At 35.1% G+C, this 23929-nt stretch overlaps 1 protein-coding gene across 2 annotated transcripts in view; it reads right to left on the minus strand.

The window, feature by feature from the left end:
- Positions 1 to 23929, minus strand: part of USP24 (ubiquitin specific peptidase 24) — a 115259-nt gene that overhangs the window by 54710 nt on the left and 36620 nt on the right. For both annotated transcript variants that reach the window (XM_081144427.1, XM_081144426.1), the window contains exons 8-25: positions 23610 to 23675; positions 21355 to 21429; positions 20256 to 20414; positions 18783 to 18897; positions 18474 to 18577; positions 16731 to 16838; positions 16434 to 16529; positions 16181 to 16342; positions 15933 to 15977; positions 10126 to 10233; positions 9293 to 9442; positions 8551 to 8682; positions 7629 to 7740; positions 6050 to 6126; positions 5012 to 5152; positions 4770 to 4823; positions 3673 to 3788; positions 107 to 173 (exon numbers count right to left, since the gene is read on the minus strand). In XM_081144427.1, the coding sequence (XP_081000553.1) occupies positions 107 to 173; positions 3673 to 3788; positions 4770 to 4823; positions 5012 to 5152; positions 6050 to 6126; positions 7629 to 7740; positions 8551 to 8682; positions 9293 to 9442; positions 10126 to 10233; positions 15933 to 15977; positions 16181 to 16342; positions 16434 to 16529; positions 16731 to 16838; positions 18474 to 18577; positions 18783 to 18897; positions 20256 to 20414; positions 21355 to 21429; positions 23610 to 23675 (1887 nt within the window). The remainder of the gene's footprint in view (positions 1 to 106; positions 174 to 3672; positions 3789 to 4769; positions 4824 to 5011; positions 5153 to 6049; positions 6127 to 7628; positions 7741 to 8550; positions 8683 to 9292; positions 9443 to 10125; positions 10234 to 15932; positions 15978 to 16180; positions 16343 to 16433; positions 16530 to 16730; positions 16839 to 18473; positions 18578 to 18782; positions 18898 to 20255; positions 20415 to 21354; positions 21430 to 23609; positions 23676 to 23929) is intronic.

The following is a 23929-nucleotide window of genomic DNA, read 5'->3' on the forward strand; positions in this document are numbered from 1 at the left end:
AAGTCAGATTCACAGTGCCACTGTAAAACATCTCAAAACTACGTACCTAACACATTGAGTCTCATAATGGGATGGTTCAGTTTCTTTAAAAAGAAGAGAAGCTTACCTCTATAGTGATCACATAGCGTTCTGCCAGAAGCAGCAATCTCTCAATGATTACAAGTTTAGTGGATCTATGGATTAAAAACATTTTAAACAATTTGAAATGAATTGTTGATTTGAGCTCAATTCCAGGCTGTTTCACCAAAGCCCCAATCACAGTTGGCACTCGCTGGTCAAAGACTGAAATCTGCAAAGTCTAAACTTCCCTTTCACCCAAGGAGGAGGTAATTCAAGCAAGTCACAGCTGCGGCACACAGATGGAATAAGGGAGGAGAAGCCCAGCCCTCCCCACATTTCCTTTCCTGTTCCTTTCTTTCTTCTTCTTTTCTTAAACAGTTGTTCCATAAATAGAGGACCTGGGTCTCCTCTGGGTGTCCAGGCCTATTTGTCCATCAATTCACCAAGAATGAAAAATCAGTGAGTTTGACTCTCATAATTTTACAACTAAAATATGCTACTTAATTCTGTAAACACAGGCAATCAAAGTTCTAAACTGCCTGAAATTAGAAAACAAATGCAAACCAGTAAGTATTCCACAAATAAGAGTTGCTATTTGTTTTTTTAAAATAATTTTTATTTTTCAATTATAGTTGATGTACAATATTGTATTATAATCCAGTGATAAGACAAAAGTGATCACCCCGATAAATCTAGTATCCATTTGACACCATACATAGTTATTACAATATTATTGACTATATTTCCTATGCTTTACTTTGTATCTCCAGAAATATTCTGTAACTACCAATCTGCACTTCTTAATCCCTTCACCCTTTTCACCCATTTCCCTAACCCCCTTCCCAGCTGGCAACCATCAAAATGTTCTCTGTATCTACATTCTGCTTGTTCATTTATTCTGTATTTTAGATTTCATATATAAGTGAAATCATATGGTATTGTCTTTCTCTGTCTGACTTACTCACTAAGCACAATACCCTCTAGGTTCATCCAAGTTGTTGCAGATGGCAAGATTTAATTATTTTTTATGGCTGAGTTATATTCCATTATATACACACACCACCTTTTCTTTATCCATTCATCTATTGATGGGGACTTAAGTGACTGTTTTAATTAGGCTAAGAATGAGGAGGAAGAGAAGAATAAACAATTGTTCATCTGTGAACATTCTATACAGTTCAAACTTACTTAAGAAATCAGTATGTATCAGGAGACACAACCACCTCTGGGACAGGAAACACACAGCAAGGGAGCATGGAGCTCTGATACATTGAAAATGAGACCTGAGGTCTCTTTTAGTCAGACTTATGAACTCCTATTTATCATTTGAAATGCAGTCGGCCCTCCATATTTGTGGGTTTTGCATCATGGATTCAACCAACTGTGGACCAAAACTATTTGAAAAAACAAAATTCCAGACAGTTCCAAAAATGCAAAATTTGAATTTGCCACGAGCTGAACACTACACTGAATCCACACAAATGAAGTGATGTGTAAGCATACCCTGCTGTAGCCTATATGAGAATATAGGTTAACGCAAATACTACATTTTATATTAAGGACTTGAGCATCCTTGGATTTTGGTGCGTGTGTGTCCCGGAAGCAATTTCCCTTGGGATACCAAGGGACGACTGTAACAGGACTTCAACATTTAGCACTTACATAGTCACAGCTCCATACTTCATTAAAGAGAACACTACATGTGTTCACACTGAGAGATGAAACACCCAAATGCCTTTAAACATTTGCTATTCTACAAAGTCTAAGTATTTCAAATAGGTATATTTCTAAAATTGAAAAGAGGCACTATCATTTTCTAACACTTGATTAGCAGTATTAGAAATTTCACTTTGAAAAGAGTTGGTTAAATACATATTAACAGTTTTGTTAAATACATTTAACAGAGTTCTGAATTCTTTCAGTCTATGAGTAGGAACTAGAATTGGATATTCAGATAGAAAATCTTTAGGAAATATCTAAGGGCTATAAGTGCACTGTTTTTATGATGCCTCAATAATGAATTAACCACAGACAGCACTGCAGCACACTGTACAGCTGAGAGAGTAGCTCCTCCTGCGTAAGTTGGAACAATTATGGTCACTAAAAAGTTGTTTCAAAACTAGTAAAATAAGATAGAAACAATGTCCTGGTTCAAATGCAACTTTGACATTATACACTCTTATTAACTCTGTTTAAAGTTTATAATAAGAGTATTTAAAAACTATTATGTGGTTCTGCTCTGTAGGCAAATATGAAATGATTTACAATAAAAAATCATTTAGCAAAAAGAAAAACACACACACACTTATTTAAAGAAGTAGCAGTATGGAAATCCCAATCCAATAGTTCACAAGTTCATTTCTATTCTGGTTTGTCAGACATATGAATCATTGAGAACCTAGGTCACAGAGATGGACTATAACTTATAAACATATAATTAGGAACTCTCAATACACATTCTTAATAAAAGTCTATTTGAGAGATACTCCCAAGCATGTGGAAATACAAAAGCCATGTTATGTGTTCTTATCATGAGTTCAGTCTATAATCACTTTCTGCCATTTTAAAAATAGGTTCCTTCATATTAATAAAGCATCACTATACAGCATCAACTCATTTTTTAAAAAGATAACAAAGAATGTGAGCAAGGATACTGCTTTGATTCCATTTCTAAAGGAAGGCTTTAAAAGCAACAGGAATATCCCCAACTGTAAATAAAAATAAATACATACATACACGCATAAAGTCAGTCCAGGAGAAAGACTGTATGAGTACCCATCACTAGAGGGCAGCAGAGTGAGGTGCAAAGACCTCGGAGCATCTTCCAAGGTTTCTTGGGTATCATGGATTTGGTGCTGCTTACCAGTAATGAAAGGCTCATAAAACCTCACAGAAACGTTCTAGGTACTTCAATCTAATGTTTCTAAATATCTATTCTACTTATACTATATCAAAGAACTATAGCAAACACTGAACTCAGGTTTCACTAACTGAAAACACTAAACACAGCAATGTAATTAAGAGACGTCTGTTCAGTTTTAACAAATATTTGGGGATGAAGTTCTCATTAAAAATTATTTTTAAAAATAATTTGATGTAAATAATATTTTAACTATGACTATATTATAATTTACAATTTTAATTAGTTATCTTCCACTTCATTTTGCTCACGCTATCAATGCCCTGAATTTGACTATTCAAGGAAAAATTATAAGATGTCTAAATAAGTATTTCAAATTTAAAAAAAATTACTCTTTATGCAATTAACATACCTTTATTCCATCATAATAGAGAAGATTACTTACTACACAGAGTTTTCAGAAGTTAAATGAATAAAAAAACAACAAACCTTGCCTAGTAGGTAGAGGAGTAGAGCAGAGCAATACTTGGGTGGTTATGACAATGATCTACAAATCTTCAAGAGATACAAATCTGGGATGTATAATGGAAAACATATAATTTCCCAGGACAGGACTGTTTGCAAAAGTTATGAAATAAAATGAATAAATCAACAACTGAGAGATCTCCATGGGGGAAAAAAGATGCCAATAATTTTTTAAACTGACATATATTACGCATTGAGTATTTGTTGTAACTTCCATAATCACTTACCTATATGGAGACTGAACTGATGTTGCCACAGTTGGCATGGCAGTTGCTGTAAGCATTTTTGTTGCTCTGGTCACAGCATGTGTTAGAGTGGGGCCACCAAGTGCTGAACTGGCTGCCTATGAAATAAGAAATAATCATCCTGTATTAGGGTTTCTCAACCTCAGCTCGACTGATATTTTTGGCTGGAAACTTTCTGTGTGGAAGACTGTCCCGGCACTGCAGGATGTCTAACAGTGTCCCTGACCTTTACTCATAACCCATCTACCAGCAGGTTTCCAATAGTACCCCTCTAACTATGACAACCAAAAAGGTCTCCAGAAACTGCCAAATGATCTGTGGGAGGCAAAATCATCTCCAGTCCAGAACCACTGTCTTACATATGTTAATGCGGGTGTACCTGAATACTTTCTATGGTTTTTATGATGACTTATCTGGATGGAAATCATGACTTGGGAAATGCTACACATATTCTAGCACATGTTTAACTTATTAACATTTGGGAGCAGTAGCACTTTGTATTTTTGGAATGCTCTATATTAGATATAAAACACATGCACAAGTTAAGAAAGAAAATGCACGTTTAATGCTTAACCATCATGCTGGAAGTAAGGCATTATATGTGAGTCAGTGTTACGCAGCAGGCTTCTAAGGGACAAAGACAACCAGCGCCACCTACTGGTGAGCGTCCTGCTGCGGCCTTTAATAGCATTGATAATACAGACTAGGTGGAACACGGGGAAGGATGGAAAAAGAAGCAAGTGCTTATATAAAATGCCTAAACCAAAAAGTAAAAAGGAGAAAAAGAATCTACTGGAAATGTGGAATGTGAAGTAGATCTGTTTTCTGAAGGCGGGTGGGTAAAGCAGGGAAGAGGGTGGTGGAGGGAGAAAAAACAATGTCCTATTTACACTTCTATTTGGGGGCACTGAGGCAAATGTCTGCTCCCTACTTTACAATATGGTTCTGTTCACAATTTCTTCAACAGGATCCAGCCACAAACAGAAACATTATGCATGATCTCAAAATATAAAATTACAAAAGGAAAGACAAACAAAGCACTTATTTAAAAAACAGGTTAAATAAAATTTGCTACTCACTTCCAATCTTGTATAGCAATCAGCAATGAATTTCTTATGTAATGATACAGAATCCTAAAAGTAAGAGGTATATGGAAATTAAAAGTAGTCTGGCATTTAGCTGTAATCATTAAGGACAAATGTCAAAATAAAGAGATCAATTTTCAGGCACGCCAACTTATAAAGAAATATATATGTGCGCACACACACACACACACACACACATTCTTCTGTTTGAGTACCTTCTTCCTGTAGATACCCACCTTCTTTAACCTAGGATTCAGATTAATATAACTATAGTTTATGATTAACTGAATAGCTTCATTTGCAATTTCTTCATCAGGTGATTCCATGGCTATTTTCCAAATGAAATCCATTCCTATCAATTCCAGCTTTTCTACATACTGTTCAAAAGAAAAGAAAATTATATAGTACGCCAAGGTTACAAAATTACAATTATTTTCTGTTACGTTGTGAGTTTAAACCTCTTTAGTTCAATATGAATTAAGGCTGCAGAAACCAAGCTATATGAGAACACTATTGTACTAATATGGAACTTTAAAACAAAAAACCACCAACCACAGAAACACTGGGCCATGTCCAAGGGAACCAGAATAGATGTGAAGATTTTTTTCCAGATACCCCTACACCCACACAAGACATCTTCCCAAATGAACTACTGATGCAGAACTAGTATAGGTGTGAGATGGCTGCAATCTTCAGGAGCTTTTCTTCAAAAGGAAATGAAGTCAAGCTAGAAGTAACTAATCCTTGGAGCTCAATTTGGTCTTCCCAAGGGCTTAAAAGATCTTGTAAAGATTCTTACCATCTAGAAATCCAGGTCATGAAACAGTCTTAGAAAAAAAAGCAATTTTTTGCCTTTCTGTTTACAGGTGCACATGTAAATATAAACATCAGTTGTATACATTCTACAGATCATTTTTCTGCTTCATTGTCTGCTCCTAAATTTTCTACCCAAATCCTTGCCACAGCAATCCCAGAATTGAAGATTTTGTTACTTTTTAAGGAACATGTAGATTGATGGATCTGAGGAGTTGAAAGCATAGATGGAACTTCCCTACTCCACATTTACATGGCCACAGGAGGCTGCTGGCTGCCCCAGATCAGCAAGAAGCAGAGGGATTTGAGAGGGCAGTTGTAACCAATGCAGAAAATGGCAGACAAGGGATATTCATTCTTTAAAAAAAAATTCGTTTTTATCTCGATTATAAGACGTTTTTGCTGAATATAAAGTTTTACTAGATTATTAGATTATCCAGATTTGAGAATAATGTACTTACCAACTGAGCGCCTTGTCTTTTCAATCGATGATCACAGAGATTCACATTTTCAAAAAAAGTTTTAAATAAGTTAAAACCTGAAATTATAGAATGAATGTCAAATAAATTCATGTACTCTAAGTAACACAGATAATCAATGAAAAGAGTCAAAGCATATCATGAGCTAAAACTAAAATGTTCAGGACAAAACATAGGTGCAAATCTTTAAGACCTTGAATTAGGCAATGGTTTCTTAGATACGGTGCCCAAAGCATAAGTAAGGTAAGAAAAAATAGCTACACTGGACTAAATCAAAATTGAAAACTTTTATACTTCAAAGGACTATCAAGAAAGTGAAAAGACAACCCACAGAATGGGACAAAAAATTTGCAAATCATATTTCTGACAAGGAGCTAGTATGTAGAATATATAAAGAACTGAAAAATAAAAAGACAACCTATTTCAAAAATGGGCAAAAGATATGAATAGGTATTTCTCCAAAGAATATTTACAAATGACCAGTAAGCACATGAATAAATAGTCAATACCATTAGCCTTTAGGGAAATGCAAATCAAAACCACGTGATACCTCTTTACACCCACTAGGATGGCTAAAATAAAACACACACACAACAACAAGCATTGGTGAGGATGTGGAGAAAGTGGAATTCTCATACACGGCTGGTGGGATTATAAAATAGTGCAGCCATGCTGCAAGAGTTTCATAGTTCCTTAAATGCTGATTATCTAATACAGCAATTCCATCCCTAGGTATATACTTAAGAGAAATGAAAACCTCTGTTCACACAAAACTTGTATCTGAATGTTTGTAGCAGCATGATTAATAGCCAGAAAGTGTTAACCACCCAAATGTCAGTCAACTGAGGAATGGATAAACAAAATGTGACATATCCTTACAATGGGGTATTATTTGGCCTAACTGGAACGAAGTACACACTACAACCTGGGTGAACCTTGAAAATATCAGGCCTCAGCATAATTAAAAAAGCCAGACACATACTGTACAATTCCATTTATATGAAGTCTTTAGATTAGGCGAATCCATACAAACAGAGGTTAGATTAGAGACTGTGGGGTAGGGGAGGACAGGGAGTGACTGCTAATGGTACAGAGCTTCTTTTGGGGATGATGAAAGTGTTCTGGGATTAGAAAGAGGTGAAGGTTGCACAACTTTGTGAATATATTAAAACCACTGACTGCACACTTTTAAAAAGTAAATTTTATAGTATGTGAATTGTATCTCAATGAAAAATTTCAATTAAAAAATTAAAAGAAATAACTAAAAGGTAGATTTCTATACTTGGACAAATTTTGACTTTACATGAATCCTTTTTGTATTAAGTAACTTCCTGAAAAGACAGTTTGGCAATTTGAGTTGTCAGGCCATGTAATAAAATTTAATTATAAAAGATAACATTTATGTAGGAAAGAATTTATCTGTATATATAAGCATCACAAAGATATTCCAAACTGCTTGGTTGCTTCTGATAAGTTGGCTTAGAAGGAAAGGATTTTTAAAAAGAATTTAAAAAAATTTTTACAATTTTTTAAAGAAAAAAACATTTCTGTTTTTTCCTACCATTCATAGTGATTTCATACGACTCCAACTTAAGAATCTTCTCCTTGAAGAGCTGCTGCTGAACGTCACTCTCGAGGTCATGCTGCCCTTTTGTAAACCATTCAAAACACATCTGTGGATCAAGACAAATATTATCCTACAACTAAAATCCATTCCAGGGAAATACATATTCTAAATTGGTAAACATAAATTAGTTTTAATTTTTCAAAACCTTATACTGCCAAAATACCACTCAAATGGAAATGCTTAGAACTCTAGACTAAACAAAGCATTAAGTTACTAGCAATCTTTCCCAAACATAATGAAAATACATACTCCCACTTTTCTTTGAATTTTATACTTGGGTTTTCCCCCAAACATTTATTAATAAGCCTTACTGTGTGCCAGGCTCTGTGCTAGGCACTATCGCACATTTAGTTCTTTCAACAATTCTATCAAGTAGTTAATATTACTATTCCATAAAATGAGAAGAAACAGCGATTCATTGCTAGTAAATGTCAAATCTGTTTTCAGCTGTTTAATTATAGTTCTAAAAATCTGTCTAGGCCTTCATTCTTCTTTGGTGTGTCTGGGGTAAAACATCATTTCAAGAACTCAGTTTTCTCTTGGTAACTTAAAATTAGTTTCATGTGACAGGAAAAAACAACTAAAAGATATATTGAGAATTCTTGAGCTATACTTAACTTGTCTGAACTTGGTTTTATCCAGAATGGTATCAAAATTACCAAAGTACTCCCACATTTATTTATATTATAGATATATATAAAATATTTTTTCAGCACTTACAGTTCCTGGCCTATTAGTATAAATGTATGGTTTGTAAATTGAAAAGAGTTTAGAACTGAAGATGTGAGACACACACTAAAAGTGAAATATTAAATCCCACTTCTGCCTTACTTTGTCCACAACACCATCTTCTTACCTCTCTATCTAATTCACAGACATCCTGGCCAGTCACAAGACACTCCCAGATTTCCTTGGCACGATTCCAACCCAGATACAGAGTAGCTTCTTGCAAGAAAAATGCCAGAAATTTTAGATGGGCTTCTAAATACTGCAAAAAGAAATGATAATTATTTAACTCCAGGCATTCATACCTAAAAGCAAAATTAAAAAAAACAAAACAAAACTTAAAAAAAGTATTGTTCTATCTAATGCTTTTGCATATATTTTAGGAATCTGTTTACAAGTTAATAGTACAATGTAGTAGAAGCTACTTCAAAAGACTGTTACAAATTCGGTTGACTTTAGATGACAATAAAATATGATTTCAGGAATCTCAAAGTAAAATACCATAAACTCACAACTGGTCAGTTAAGATTTTTTTAATTAAAAATAATAATAGTACTAATAAATTGATTTGAAAACAAAAACAACTCTCCAGAGAATTGACAATTAGTATTTCGTGTCAAAGTCAAAGAAAAGATGTTTATTTTTATTACTTTACCATAATGCAGTTCTTAGGTAATTTACCCACAAATATAATTTTTTTAAACTTCTAGTTTGAAATGATTATAGTAAAGATAAAAAATTGTTCCATCACTATAAAGATACCTCATGCTCTCTCTTCAGGTTTACACCCAATAAATACTATTTTTATACTTCAAGTGCAAAAACTCCAAATGAACGCTGTAAGTCATGAAACAAAAGCACAATGCCAATACCTCCCGGTAAGTGTACCGGCCATCCACTAGTGTCGAACCAGTCAAGCCTCCAGGTCCGGCCACGGCTGCTGCAAGTCGATGACAAGCTATCAAACTTCCCGTTACCAATTTCACTATTTCAAAATTTTTCTTCAAGTCTTGAATAATGCTCTTGGCAGAAACAACAAAAAACAAAAATAGTATTAGAATTTAGTTATTTTGTCATTTTAATATAAACTTCTGTCTTAGCATGTAGTCCTCGGTGAGTGATAGCAAACATGATTTCTTCACTCACATAGAAGTAAATAAAATCAATCTGGTTATGTACATTTACTAGGAAATTACTATGGAATTAATAAACTTCTCTGCTAAATTTTGCTTCTATAAGAGATTCCTTTTTTTTTTTTTTTAAAGAACTCTTCCAACAAAACTATTTTACTTCTTATATACCTTTTCAGATCTTTCTTCTCATAGGGATTACATTGAGGAAGTTCTAGCTCCTCAATCACACTAATCTTTTTGCAATATAAAATAAGCCCTTGAGTTTTTTCAAACAAATTTCTAAAATACCATTCTAACTTTAAAAAATTGGCGTAATTATTTCAATATATAGGAAATAAAAGGAAAGAAAAAGAAAATGAGTTAGAGATATATCAAAAGAAAAGCTCCAGAGAAACGAAAGCAGAATGATGTTTAAACTCAAAATTATTAAATAATACAAATGAATTACATTAATAACCATAAAGTATAAAATAGTGACTACAAGACTCATCAATCTTACTCATGTTTTGTTACTATAAAAGGTTATGTAAACAATTGTATAATAATCAGATACAGCTATACTATGCTCTTACCTTGTCTTGTTTTTGATAGGTTTGTTTTATGAATGAGCGGGTGATTTCATGGAGCTGACGCAAAGCTGGTACCACCCATACAAACTGGGGATTGTTAAGCTGAGATGACTAGAGTGAAAAAGAAGTTACATAAGTTAAATTTAGAAATAAGTAGCAGACAAAATTTTTAGCTATAAAAAAGTTTCAAGTCAATTAGGCTTCATTGTATATTCTATTATTTTTCTCCTCATATTGCTCATCTCCATGCATTCATAACTCAGTCTTCAGCTTCTTATTCTGCATGCAATTTCCTAAGGCCAAGAACTGCAAACAGGAGTGGATGTGAAGTGACAGCAAATGTACAGGGGTACATCAGCAAAAAAACAGACGACAAAGAATTAGCAACTTCAGAGGATAGATTAAGTAGCACAGGCTGCTAGGACATGTTGAGATAATAAAAAAATTGATGGCAAAAGCTTAACTTGGATAAGGCTGAACTGGCTGATAAGTAAAATGATATAAAATACGGTTTTCTATAATTATATGATTAAGATAACAATGATATGATGATACTGATAGAGGTATAAATATTAAAGAAAGAACTCACAATCTGCTAGTATTTCCTAGTTAAAACAAATTTATAAGAGAGAATTCTACTTTTATAAATTATTACAGGCACTTTATTCTTATATTTTTCAAAGCACTTTCAAAGGTATCATTTCTGAAAACGGTACAGGACAATCCAGATTTTCATAGTATATATGTGAAAAGTCAGACGTTCATCTTTAAAAAGAAAATTGCTTTTTAATAAATAGGATCTTCAAACTATGAGATTTCATTATAAAATTTGTAAGAATATCAGGTTAAACACTAAAATCAATTGATAAATTAAGTCTAAAAAACTGAGTATAAGTCCTGAGTATTCATTTTAAAGGCTAAATTTTGGCCTGGCCAGCATGGCTCAGCAGTTGAGCATCGACCTAGGATCCAGGTGATCAGGGTTCGATTCCCGGTCAGGGCACATGCCTGGGTTGTGGGCTAGATCCCCAGTGGGGGAGTGCAGGAGGCAGCTGATCAATGACTCTCTCATCATTGATGTTTCTATCTCTCCCCCTCCCTTCCTCTCTCTGAAATCAATAAAGATAAATAAAGGCTAAATTTTGTGTATGTGTTTTTTTTTTCTTTTTTTTAGAGCCTTGCTTCTTCAAGTCTTTCTGTAAGATGAAGAGCCCGGGGGTGGGGTGGGGGGTGGGGGATACTTTTATTGTCTTTTGTAGAAAAACATCCTGCTCCTGAATATGCAAATGTGAGCGTTATTGCTAAAACAATAATGGCTTTCCTAGAGACTAGCCAATCAATCAGCCAATACCATATTTCCTGGATTCTAAGATACAGGTTTTAGAAATTTCAACAGTTCTGAAATTGATGCTTCTTACCACTATGTCAGAAGAAACTCAGTAGCCTCTAGGCACAGGAGTAAGTTCTGATACAGCTGTCCTTACCTGAGCATGTGCAAACTGAGCTGTATACAAAAGGTTATCTGTTTATCCACTTGTCATCTTATTATCACTTACAAAGGAAACACCAACCAAAGAAGGCTTCTTAACTTTAAATGCTATAAAAAATATTACGCTATAATGTAGAAATGACTGGCCTGTCATGTCCGCCAATTCAATTAAGAGCAAAGGAAAGTGCCAGTGGTCTCCGACTAAAGCATTTTCAAAGCCAGGGGAATTTGGTGTGACAGACTCACCCTATGAAGGGCTGGATCACTCAGCACTAAGTGTCTCTGTCCAAAGTTGTACCTTAATTCCAGAGAAGTTGTTTAACGTGTAGTATACACAATTTAATGAAATAAAAAAGCAGCTTGAGTTTTCTGAGGACAAGGACACAAAACTCCATAATCTTCAGCATGCCTCTAAATTACACAGTCCATCTTAAAGATTTCAAAGGGGTCAAAACCACCACAATGATCACGAACAGCGTGCGCAGGGAAGCTGTCCATGCTGGTCAAAAGGAAGCTGAGACAAACTCTGAACGTGAATCTAAACAAAGGCATGGCAGAAGTAAAATGTAGTTTCTCTTTTACTTCTTTATAAACTTATTAAATCTAGCATCTTAGAATCAGAGAAATAAGGTATATACAGGGTGGGGCAAAAGTAGGTTTACAGCTGTAATACAAATAAATACAATAATTAATAAATTATATAAAAATAAACTGTGTTTCGTGTACTTACAACTATAAACCTACTTTTGCCACACCCTGTATTAAAGGCCAAATTTGCAAGACTAGCTAGAATATTTCTGCTAAAATATAAAAGTTGCAAAATCACCAGGATTAAAACTCTAGGGCTTAAGCCTAAACTGATACCTTCCAAAAGGACTACAAACATTAGGATATAAATATAAACCCTTTAGCAAATAATTAGATATATTAAAAAGAATCATTATGACCAATTAAGTCAACTATGATTAGAACATTTTTATTTGACATTAAAAACTATCATCAAATAAAAAACAGATAAAACTGGAATTTAAAAAGTATTTCTGATATGGCCTTTCTAAAGTTTAACAAACAGGACAGATATTATTTTTTCTATCATATCTATGACATTATGCTACTAAGTTATAAGAAAGATTTAAGCTACTCTTTTCCATTCACAAAAGAGGCAAAAGACTATGGTGAACAATTAACACAAACATATCTGATAATATCTACTGATGGAGCTGAGGTTTCATAAGTAGGAGTTAACTGGTCTGGCCTGCAAATCTACGCCTAAATTCCTCTTATTCATTTTTGTTAAAAGACCAGTTAGTCTCCTAGTATTTGTAGTGATGAGGAACTCAGGAGGCAGTGCATTCTATTTCAGGCTATTCTCATTGAAGTTTATTGATGTGTGATACTGAAACACGCCTTCCCACAACTTCTTAGGAGCCACAAAAAGTGAAGTTGAGCATCTACTCATGAACCAGGAGGTCACGCTTCCACTCCTAGTCACGGCACATGCCTGGGTTGTGGGTAGGGGGCATGCAGGGGGCAGCCGATCAATGACTCTCTCATCATTTATGTTCCTATCCCTCTCCCTCTCCCTTCCTTTCTCTGAAGTCAATAAAAACAGGTGTTTTTTTTTAAAAAAGTGAAGTTGAATAAACCTTCTCTATAACAATCCTCTCAGTAACTGAAGAAAGCTTTCATATTCTTTCTTGAGTTCTCCTCAGAGCTGAACATCCCCACTTGCTCATCTGTCTTGTTTATCCAGACCTAGCAAATTATCTAGACTCAAAATAAAAAATTTTACATGGGAGAACATTTTAAAAAAAGTCTTTCTTCCTGTCCTAACCACATCACTGTGAGACTGTACTGGGACATCTTGCTACTTGACCTTCGGTTACGTGTTTTGGCAAATTGAGGCCACTCCACTATGGGTAGGTAGCGGTTTCAGCATAACTGTAGGGTGAAGGGGAGGAAGTGAGAGGAAGGGAACCAGCACAGACTAAAAGGCTGCCAGGCACTGAACTAGGAGGCCTTAAGATAACGACTTAAGGAATATGCAAATACCACTAATTGAGTAAAAATGATTTTTTTTGGTTTAGTACTTTTTGGATGAGTACATTTAAACTTTTTAATTGAAGGAAAAAGAAGTGAAATAAGATGGAGAGGGTTGGGGTAGACAGTGGAAGGTATAAGGAAGCAAAGGAAAGAGGGCAAAGGGAGCCAAGGGTACCCTGGCAGAAATCTACAGAAATAAAGTTAAGAAATAAAGGTCGGAACTTCTGAACACAACAGTGGAACTTGGGAATTTTACGAGTGTCAAAAGCAGAGGGAAGGGAATCAGTTGGGGGAATAGAGGTAGCTGAGGGTGGGAGGGGTAAGAGGTGGGTGATCTTGTCTTACCCTTTGCTTAGTTTCTGTGTAGCCTGGCAGGGAGACATAATCCCCAGTCAGCCCACCTTGCTGCCTGGCAGGAAAGGGCATAGCATAGAAAAACACCTTTAGTGGCAGTATATAAATCACTCCCCTGCCTGGAGTCGTGTCCAGGGGGCTTAGATCTTCCCACTGCCCCCCTTCAGCCAAGTGTACTTTAAAAAATATCTGTGAAAGCACTTATTCAACTGAAAAGTGCTATATAAATGCAAGATATTATTATTTGGAACGAAATAATGATACATCAGGATTTCTTTACTGGGAGCAGTGGGAAATAAAAGGGAGACTATTCCTTTCAAGACTCACAAAATGACGCCAAAATTCTCTCTGTTACTTTTTGAGTTTTGTTATGAAATAATAGGCATGAATGAAGTGACTGCAAAGAAGCACTAAAGACGCAGTGAAGCCACTGACTAGAAGAGCTAAGTAATGCTTGGCTGTAACGAGGAAGGAACAGAGGTCAGGAAGGATTTTCTGGTTTTCAAAGTCATTCTCCTGGAGTGAGGAAGAAGTCCCTTCAGCTTTGACCTTCGTTATCTATAAAGAAATGTATCTGTTATGAAGAAGAAAAGACCATTTTTCTATAGATACCCTTTTCCTCTTACTATTACCATTGAAGGATCTAAATTTCTTAAATAACCCTGGATTAGTTTCAATCATAAAGACAGAGGTTGCTAAGTTATCTGAATTACTGAGCTGAGAAAAACTGGAAAAATTCAAATTGTATCTGAGTAGAGAAAGAAAGCAATGTTGTTGAATTAAAGGAGTAAGTCCTCATACCAGAGCACAACCAGCCTGGTTGTGAATGACTTTAAAAATCTCTAAAGCTAGACAATATGTAGGAAATTCACTTGATCAAATTTCAATGTCAGACATATATAACACCAAGTTCTAAAATGCCCCCAATTAAATCACCAACACCTCTTAACAAGAGCTGAGAGTCTGAATATACCAATGAAAATTAGCACTAGTCAAGATCTTTAAAGAAATACTTAGTAAAAGCCAAGAAAAATGATTTACCAATGAAATTGCTAAGCCATTAACTATTTAGCAAAATCTTTTATGTTAACAGTAAATGAAATCCCTGTGGCTTCTAGGCTTCATGTTTGGTCTGGGCAACCTGAGGGCCTACATAGAAGGACACGGCTCCTCTGATCAGGGCTGTTGCAACAAAGGGTGAGGGTTCCAGTGAGCGGCCACTGTGATCAGCCCTCTCAGAGAAGAGACGTGACATATGAGGACTGCAGCAACACAACAGCAACAATGACCACTGCCTCCTCTGCTAACCACTCTTTCAAAGGACAGTCCAGAAGTCCACCGGAACCTGGAGGCCAGAGCCCTGAAGGGTAGGACTTGTACAGAGCCAGTCCCTCTTGTAGTCCCTTTCCAAGCCTACCTTCTAAAATTCAGTCTCAGCAGCAGGCACTCACCCATTAATTATTTGTCTAAGGAGTTACTTTAGGAACACATATGAATCAAGCACCTAAAAAAACGGTCATGTGCCAGCACTGAATGAAATTTTTTTCTTTCTCTTCTTTTCTTTCTTCTTACTCTATGAATATTCCTCCAGCGGAGAAAAATGGGCATGATATTTACTTAGAATTCACTGTACTTATTAAAGTTGGAATTAAATTTAAAAAGACTAAGTTGAAATTCTTATAATTTTATGAAAACAACATAATAAACTACTCTGAATGTGACCCTGGATATTTTTTCCCTTTGAGAGTCAGTAACTCCTCAAGCTTTAAATAAAGCATAGGTCATAAATATTTAAACAGCAGTTTGTGCTGCACATTAGTCTAAGAAATACTAAAACATATTATCTTTAAATTATGATGCATTTTATTTTAAGAAATTATTAAGTTAGTATACCTTTTACTTGGTTTCATCTGCAAATTCTTACCTTGAATCCATCCTTCTTTTTTTCCAAACCTGACCATTCTCCAGGCTGAAAAATTATTTTAAGAGAAATATAAGTGACTTAGTAAAAGTAGTACATATAATGTCCCAATCTTGGACTCTAAAGGTGAAAGCTTCCAGAGAAGACATTTAGTTTAAATTACATAGCAGTGGCGGAAAATTATTTGGCTTTAATTACTCAAGAAAGTACTATTGTTCTGACAACAAAACCAGATCAAAGATAAAACCAACCCTTTTAATATCTTCTATGCACTTGATGATGTAGCTCTTCTTGATCCCTTCTTTCACTGCATACGCATCACTTAGGATTGTCAGGTGTTCATCCAAAGCTTGCTGAATAAGGCTACTGGGCAGGGTTGGAAGGTGAGCCAGTTCCCAGAGCACATCTAACACCTACAATAATACTCATATGATGAGCCAGCCAATACGCAAGTAAAACTGCTTTAAGTATTTGTAGCTAGAAAAATTCATTTGATTCTCCTGCCTTTCCAGAAGTGGTCTCAAAGCGAGCTTCCCGGCCTATTCGTCCAATCAGGCTCAACAGCTTCTGCCTCACTCTGTCGCTCTCGGTCTCCCAGCTCTGTAGAACAGAAAAGACAAGAATAAGTGCACTAGGCAGTGTCATCAAACTGGCAGAATGTGCAAAACTTTAAACTTGAGCTAAAAAAGTTTAATAACATAAGAAGAGGACATTTAAACACTACTAATTTAGCGGGGGGGGGGCTCGAAATAAGCTTATTTTAGAAAAATCTGAAAGTAAGGATGTTTGATTGACACATACCTTCTGAATGAGAACAAACAAATGATTAAGCTGATCTGAATTAAACTTGACAGCTGCTGCGGCAATGATAGTGTGAATGTTCTCGATGACGGTAGATGATTGTCCTGACTAGAAAGGAGACATTGGCAGAAAGTTAAGTCTTGGAACTTGGAAAAACCCAAGCCTTCTCCCTGGCAATTTATAGACGCAAAAGAGTAACAAAGATAAATTCATTCTAGGCGGGGTGCACTTCCAGGACAATACTGGCAAGACTACATTTATTCATTAGCAACCATTATTCATGGTTATCACTTGGCCTTGTTTTAATTTCTAGCAGCATTAAATCTTTAAAAATACTATGTAAAAAAAAAGAGATGAGAATCAAATTCTCAATCTGACATTCTCTCAAAAGGGGAACAAAATATTCTCAACTGGCTAAAAAGTAATCAAACTGATTACACTGTAGGCCAGACATACTCACTTTGGGCATTTCATAAATGAGCTTGATGGCCTCAGTTGAGAGTGTCATCTGCATCAGTTTTTATTTTGCTTATAGATATTTTATGACTTCAATTAATATTTATTTATCCCATGAGCAGTAAGCCTCTGCTTCAGAGATCCATGGTCTGCCTTATGGTTGAAATTCACATTATAGCCTCAATCACAACTCTGTCATGCCTCACTGTTCACCATGTAAGAACCTTGAAAGGCAGGAAGACTTTTAAAAATTCAATTCTGCAAGAATTTGCTCAGTGTCTACTATACACATACACTCACTGAATGTAGTAGGGATATTTATATATCCGTACTACATTTATATATTTAACACAGTTTGTTTCCTGACTAGATTCTGACTGATAGAGTGATTAGGTGGATATAGTCAAGGTGAGCTCCAGGTTTCGTTCTGGCTTAGCAACTAAAATGAATAGGAGAATACTACCATTACTGAAATAGACTGGAAAGTCACTAGGTTTGGACATGCTGAATTTGAGATTCCTAGGAGGTAACGCATGCAAAGGTGTAACAGTTATATATTTACGTATACTGCCCAGGAGCTCCAAGAAAAGGTGTGAATTAGAGGTATAATTCTGAGAGTCAGCAGCACCCAAATGTAGTCAAAGCCACAGGAGTGGATGAAGTTGACCAATGAAGGGCTATATAGTGAAAAAGAGCTAAAGACTAAGGGCTGAAAATACTCCTATGTACAAGGTAGGAGACGGTAACTTAGTCAAGGAGACTTAAGAAGAAACGCCAGAAAGGGAGACTGAACTATTAACAAAGTGAAGGAAAAAGAAAATGAAGGTATAATTGATTCTGTCACAGATACTGAAGGTTCTGATAAGATGAGATCTCTATAAAGTCAGTATGACTATCATCCTTATTTAATAAAATTAAATGGGAAAAACTTATTAATGAAAACTGATAAAGAACACTGGAATGATAGAAGAGATACCTATTCCTAGCTTTGCCACTAACTGCTTGCTAGACAGCCCGCAGTAAGGCTTTTCATTTTTTAATCTGAGAAATGAGAAGACTAGACTAGATCAGTAGTTTTATACCTTTTGAGTAGAGGAATCCTTTTTACATATACAATCCTAATAGAAACTCTAAACTGTAAGACAGATTTCAGTAGAGCTGCTCTGGTTAGAGCAAGATAGAAGTTCTACTTTCCTGCTCCCTCTCCACTTTCCTCCCCTCCTTATGACAAAAATGTCAGAAAACAACAAAAATAAGTCTAATCAAAACGACAAAAATAAGTCTTACCTGTATCTTCCAAATTTTAGTGAGTTCATCTAAAGACAATTTACTGCCCAAGAGTTCAATAATCCCCTTTATACGATCACAGTATTGTGCTTGGTCTATGTTGCCTAAGAGAAGAAACACAAGAGGGGCAGGCAGATACAGTGAACACTGACTTTGTAAACATGATTCTAGCAATTCAAAGCAATATTAACATTCTGTAAGATTATTCAAAGGCTAATACAGTCAAAGCAACAATTTCACACCTTTCTTTAAACAAAATATGTTATTTATAATTATGTATTAGGTAATACATTTTTTAAAGCAACTTACCTTCCAGTGCAATTGACAAAACTGAGTTTTCAACCAGCCAATCTAATAATCTGTCTGTATCTATAGCATTCTTCACAGATTTGGATAAAGTGCTATCTTCTATTAGTTTGGTTACCTAAAAAAAAACCACCAGAATTACTGTGACGGAAACTAATGCAAATATACATAATCAAAATCTTCACATATATATATTCTATGATTTTTACAGTGTTATAATATGATCTAATAATCAGCTAAAATGTATCAAAGGCCAATTATTAGAAGTTAACAGACTACTTGTGATGTCTCTTTTTAAAAATATGTCTTTTTTATTGATTTTAGAGAGAGGGGAAGGGGAAGAGAGAGAGAGAAACATTGATGAGAGAGAAACATCAATATTGATCGGCTGCCTCCTGCACGCCCCCTGCTGGGGACTGAGCCAGAAACCCGGGCCTGTGCTCTGAGTGGGGAATCCAACCAGTGACTTCCTGGTGCATTACACCGGCTGAGTGTGATATCTTTTTTAAAAAGTATGGAGCCATTCTTATAGCTCATACTTCCTGGGCCACTGCTGATTGGCTCAGGGATAAGCATCTGACCCAAATTTCAATCAAGGCATGCCCTCCAAATTCTATACTTGGGCCCAGAGAGAAAGTGGCAGGCCCTCGATGGTGATGGAAGCGATGTATACCATATGAAAGAGGTCACTCTGCTGGAAGAGGAAGAACAAAGCCAACTAGCTCAGAAAAGCAGAGTTAAGACTTGGAAAAAGTCTTGAATGTGGTCATGTCTCAAATTCTAACTGTTTTTGTTGCCTACGTGTGTTCCTGCCCCTTATATGATTTGGCTAATCAATCCTTCATTTATGTGAAATAGCCCAGCCTTCTTCCACTAAATTTCTCTCTGGCCTAAGATGATTTAAGAAGAGTTTATTTCACTTGCAGCCAAGAATCCTAATAAAAAAAAAACTGAAGGAAAAAGATTGGAATTATGACTCAACTCTATTGGTTCCACCTGTCAATCACCAAAACCAACTATGCTCATATAAAGTTTCGGAAGTTACAGAAAATTACTTTCATCATTTTGCTTAGATCACCACAGTTGTAGTCATTTTGGTTTTGTCCCAAACCCAGTTAGAAGATCTGGTTTAAGTAAATACACATAAATGAAATTCAGTAACAGGCATTGTACCCTTAGGGTAAAAAATAAATCTCAACTTGTACATGCTAAGGAATTATGTTTTAGGAAATTTCACAAAAGCACTAAATATTTCAAACATTTCAGAGAACAAATTTTGAATGTAATATAAAAATATCACTATTAACAGACAAGTATAAACATATACACCATTTCATATATAATCACATCTCTTTTTTGTATGATTATGAGAAATTATGCTTCTTTATTTCCCAACATTTTTATATTAATAATCGTAAGCTTTGGCAGAACTTAAAGTTGTGCTTTAAGTCTTCTAGAAACAAATGCAAAACTTACTTCTTTGAGGGAATTCATTTTGGCGCTAAAATGTGGTGATTTCAGCATGCGCAGTAGAATGTCTAGTCGAAGGTCATCCACGACGGTCACCAGTTCTGGTTGGAAGCGCATGCAAAGTAACTTAATGGCAGACAAGAGCTCGGGGATGCTAACCAATCTCTTTTATGAAAAACACACACACACAAAAAAAAGGAAACATGAAAACATTTTGATCCCAATTCTTACATACACAGGAAATACAGGACACTTTCAATAACAATGGTCTGTAGTATCTGATACTCCACATGGTCAATTAGCTACGTTTTGCTTCTAAACATGGGTGAGCAAAGGAAAGAAAGGGTCTTATGAGAAATTCAAGGCAGACAAATAAATCATGTTAAATTTACATGTTAACTTGCTGACAGGCTATTTCGAGCCAGAACTCACCCATGCGGCGGGCAACTTTTCCACTCGTGAATATTAAATGCAAGCATCTTAATAAACTTAAATATACTTTATTTTGTCATATCTTATATTTATATTACCGTATGTCGAAATTAAACATATTGTACCTATTTTAAAATATCTTACATTTTATTTTTTAAAATAGTTTTTTTGAGTGTGATATATTGCAAAGCTTGTATCTACATGCAATGGTACTAAACAAGTTTTTAGACCTTAAAATTACTTAAATTAATGTAAATGCAGACACGAGTTATCTTCTGACTGGTCAATGACATTTGGGAATGGAAACACGAGTATACTCGTGACTGGTCAGCAATGTGTTAAAACTGCTTTAAACAACTGTGGATAAACTTTTAGAAGTGAATTATTTTAAAGCTTCTTCATTGCAATACAAATGATAATATTATCAAATCAACATGTTAGTAAAATTCTGATTATCACTGAGAAACCTATATTTATTCTATTGACTAAGGTGGTAACACCAACCACTGCTGCTTCAGAAGCATTTTTTAGTTAGAAAATGTAAAATTAATTTGATGTGAGTTGTATGGGATCAGAATCCAAAGAACAATGGTGTGTGAACCAAGCCCCAAGTCCTGGATCTGCTTCCATGGACCAACAAGCACTGGGTCTACCCACTGGAGACAGCACTTACCTTGTCTTTGAGGTCCTTTTCCTCCACGCTCCTTACATCCTGGATTGTAGTAAGGATGACTGGGTCTAGCATAGGCTGCAGAAAAAAAGTGCTACTTAATAAAAAGTCCTGAATCTGTCCTAAAATTAGAGAGAAGGTATTAGAGAGAACTTAAAGTTGTGCTTTAAGTCTTCTAGGAATTATGTTCATTCACATTGGAGAGTGCGATTCTAGCAGCAGAGCTGTCACTACCTTGCTAATACCATCCCAAGTAAATCTTTAACTGAGTCTGTCTCAGCTTCTTTGATATCATATGGGTGTAATCCCTGTAATTACTACCTTATAAGGGTTATTTTAAAGAGCAACCAAAGACACATGGACTAACTTTTAAACATTAAGCATGAGTATGTATTATTTTTGTAATAAATATTTTGCATTTGATTTTTAAAAATGAATATAAGCACAGACCACAAAAAATATGCTGTTATATGCACTACTTTTGCTTGCTGATATAAACGAGGTCCACAGATGAGACTCACAAAACACATTGCTCCAGGATGGTAGCATAATCAGCCAACTAACTCTAAATAGTTATGTGAGAAGCAGTCAAACATTAGCTAGATCTAAATGATCACTTCCATTTAAGTAAAATAATTCTGAAGACTTATCTGGTGGTGATGATGAACAATATTTGGCTGTGAAAGCCAAAGAGACATTAGCAATTAATTAAAATGACATCAGACAATCAGCCAAACAGAATTTCTTCATTTATACTTATTGTTGATTGTACAGTGAGGACTGAGGGCTGTTAGGGTAAAAGGCAAGTCACACTGTTCTTCTCAGCATGTGCCAGCTCTGCCTCTCACTGCAGCTCTGTGAGACAGGCATGATTATTGTCACCAATTTACAGGTAAGGAAGCCAAGGTACAGAAGTTACATAAGTCTTCCAAAGTTGCACAAGTAACAAATGGTAGAGACAATTGTTAATTTATGGCAAGTAACATGGTATGAATATGGCATGAATTTAAGGTTGGGTAGTTTGATATAATTAAAATAAAGATGAAGTTAAATATGCTTTGGTTAGAAATTCACATACTTTTTCACTTTTTTAAAGTACCCTGTACTTCTATATAAACCCTGAAATTTCACTTAATTTTAATTAGCAAGTGGAATATTTATGCTAAATGTCTTTCCATGGAGCACTTCATGCATTTAAAAATCCAATCCTGGCCCTGTTAATAAAAAGCCAATTATTAAATTATTAATATTTATTAAATTCAATTATGAAGTCAAATCATTTTGCCTCTTTGTGTCTTAGTGTTTCAGCTATAAACTAATAATTATATTTATGTGCTTAATAAGTTGAAAGAACACTAGATGTTTCTCAAGAGCTTAATATCCAGAATGAAGAAATACAGTCATTCTATTTCATTTGAAAATCTTGCAGTATTATTTGACATCTAAAGAAGGCATTTAACACTTAGAAATAGCAGAAATTTCCAGAACCTATTAAAAAAAAATCATATCTCCCTTGTTAAAATGGCCCTAAGTAAATCAGGTTTTAGAGAGAAGGAATAGTACATATAAAACATTGCCCCAAAAGGATACTGTGCTTTTAAAATCATTTATAGTGACTTAAAAAATCTCTGAAAGTTATTGGTTTCACACACTTATTTATAAAGAAAAAAATAAATGGGGGTATTTCAGTGTGACATTTTATTCAGTAAAACTTGTTAAGTGAAATGGAAAGGAAACAAGACAGTGTAATAGGCCTTGAGAATTACAAAACTGAACACTCACAGCTTTGAGAATTCTATGACCTGTTGACTTACAACATGCAGAGGCAGGAAATCAGACAAGATATGTTGTCAAGCTGTCATTCAGTAGTGAGAGACTCAGCTAGTAAGAGTCTAGTGAGTTGCTCAACACTCATCTAATTTAATACATAGTGGTACTGAATCCTTAAACAATCCTGTGAAGGGGTTGGGATTTATGCAGCCTATATTATAGACAAGAAAATGAAGAAAAATATATGCCATTATATATAAAATATATTTATAAAATGATAAACTGAATAAGTAAATAACCATTTAAATGTTAGCAGTCTCCTAGACCTTAAATTATTAATCATGTTTTATTTTTCTTCTGATAATATTTTCACTAGAAGTTACTCTTGATTAGGCACAATTCTAAATAAATCTGATAAAAAGTTAATTATTACGCTTTGTATGTCTTAGATCACCTTCTGAAGTACACGTAAAATGGCCCAGTCTTACCTGAACCACTGAGGAATTGAGGTACTCGGCACACACCCCTAAGGGCTGCACCAATGCTGAGACTGCCTGAAAAAAGACAGTGAATGTTAGAAATAAATGTAAGTAGGTTTTCTTCCTTCAACACTAAACAAATTACTTTCACTGTGTCAGAGAAAATTTTAAATAGTAGCTTGATCAAGTCACAAATGAATAACTAGACAAACTATACTCTTGGACAAAAAGAATTGATATAAAGATGTCAATCCATTTAAATTATTATTAAAAGTCAATGTAATTTAAATAATAACTTGCCAATGAAACTTATTTGGAGAACTAGCTGA

Source organism: Miniopterus schreibersii, assembly GCF_964146895.1.
Source record: "Miniopterus schreibersii genome assembly, chromosome: 8".
In the NCBI taxonomy this organism is placed as follows: Eukaryota; Metazoa; Chordata; class Mammalia; order Chiroptera; family Miniopteridae; genus Miniopterus; species Miniopterus schreibersii.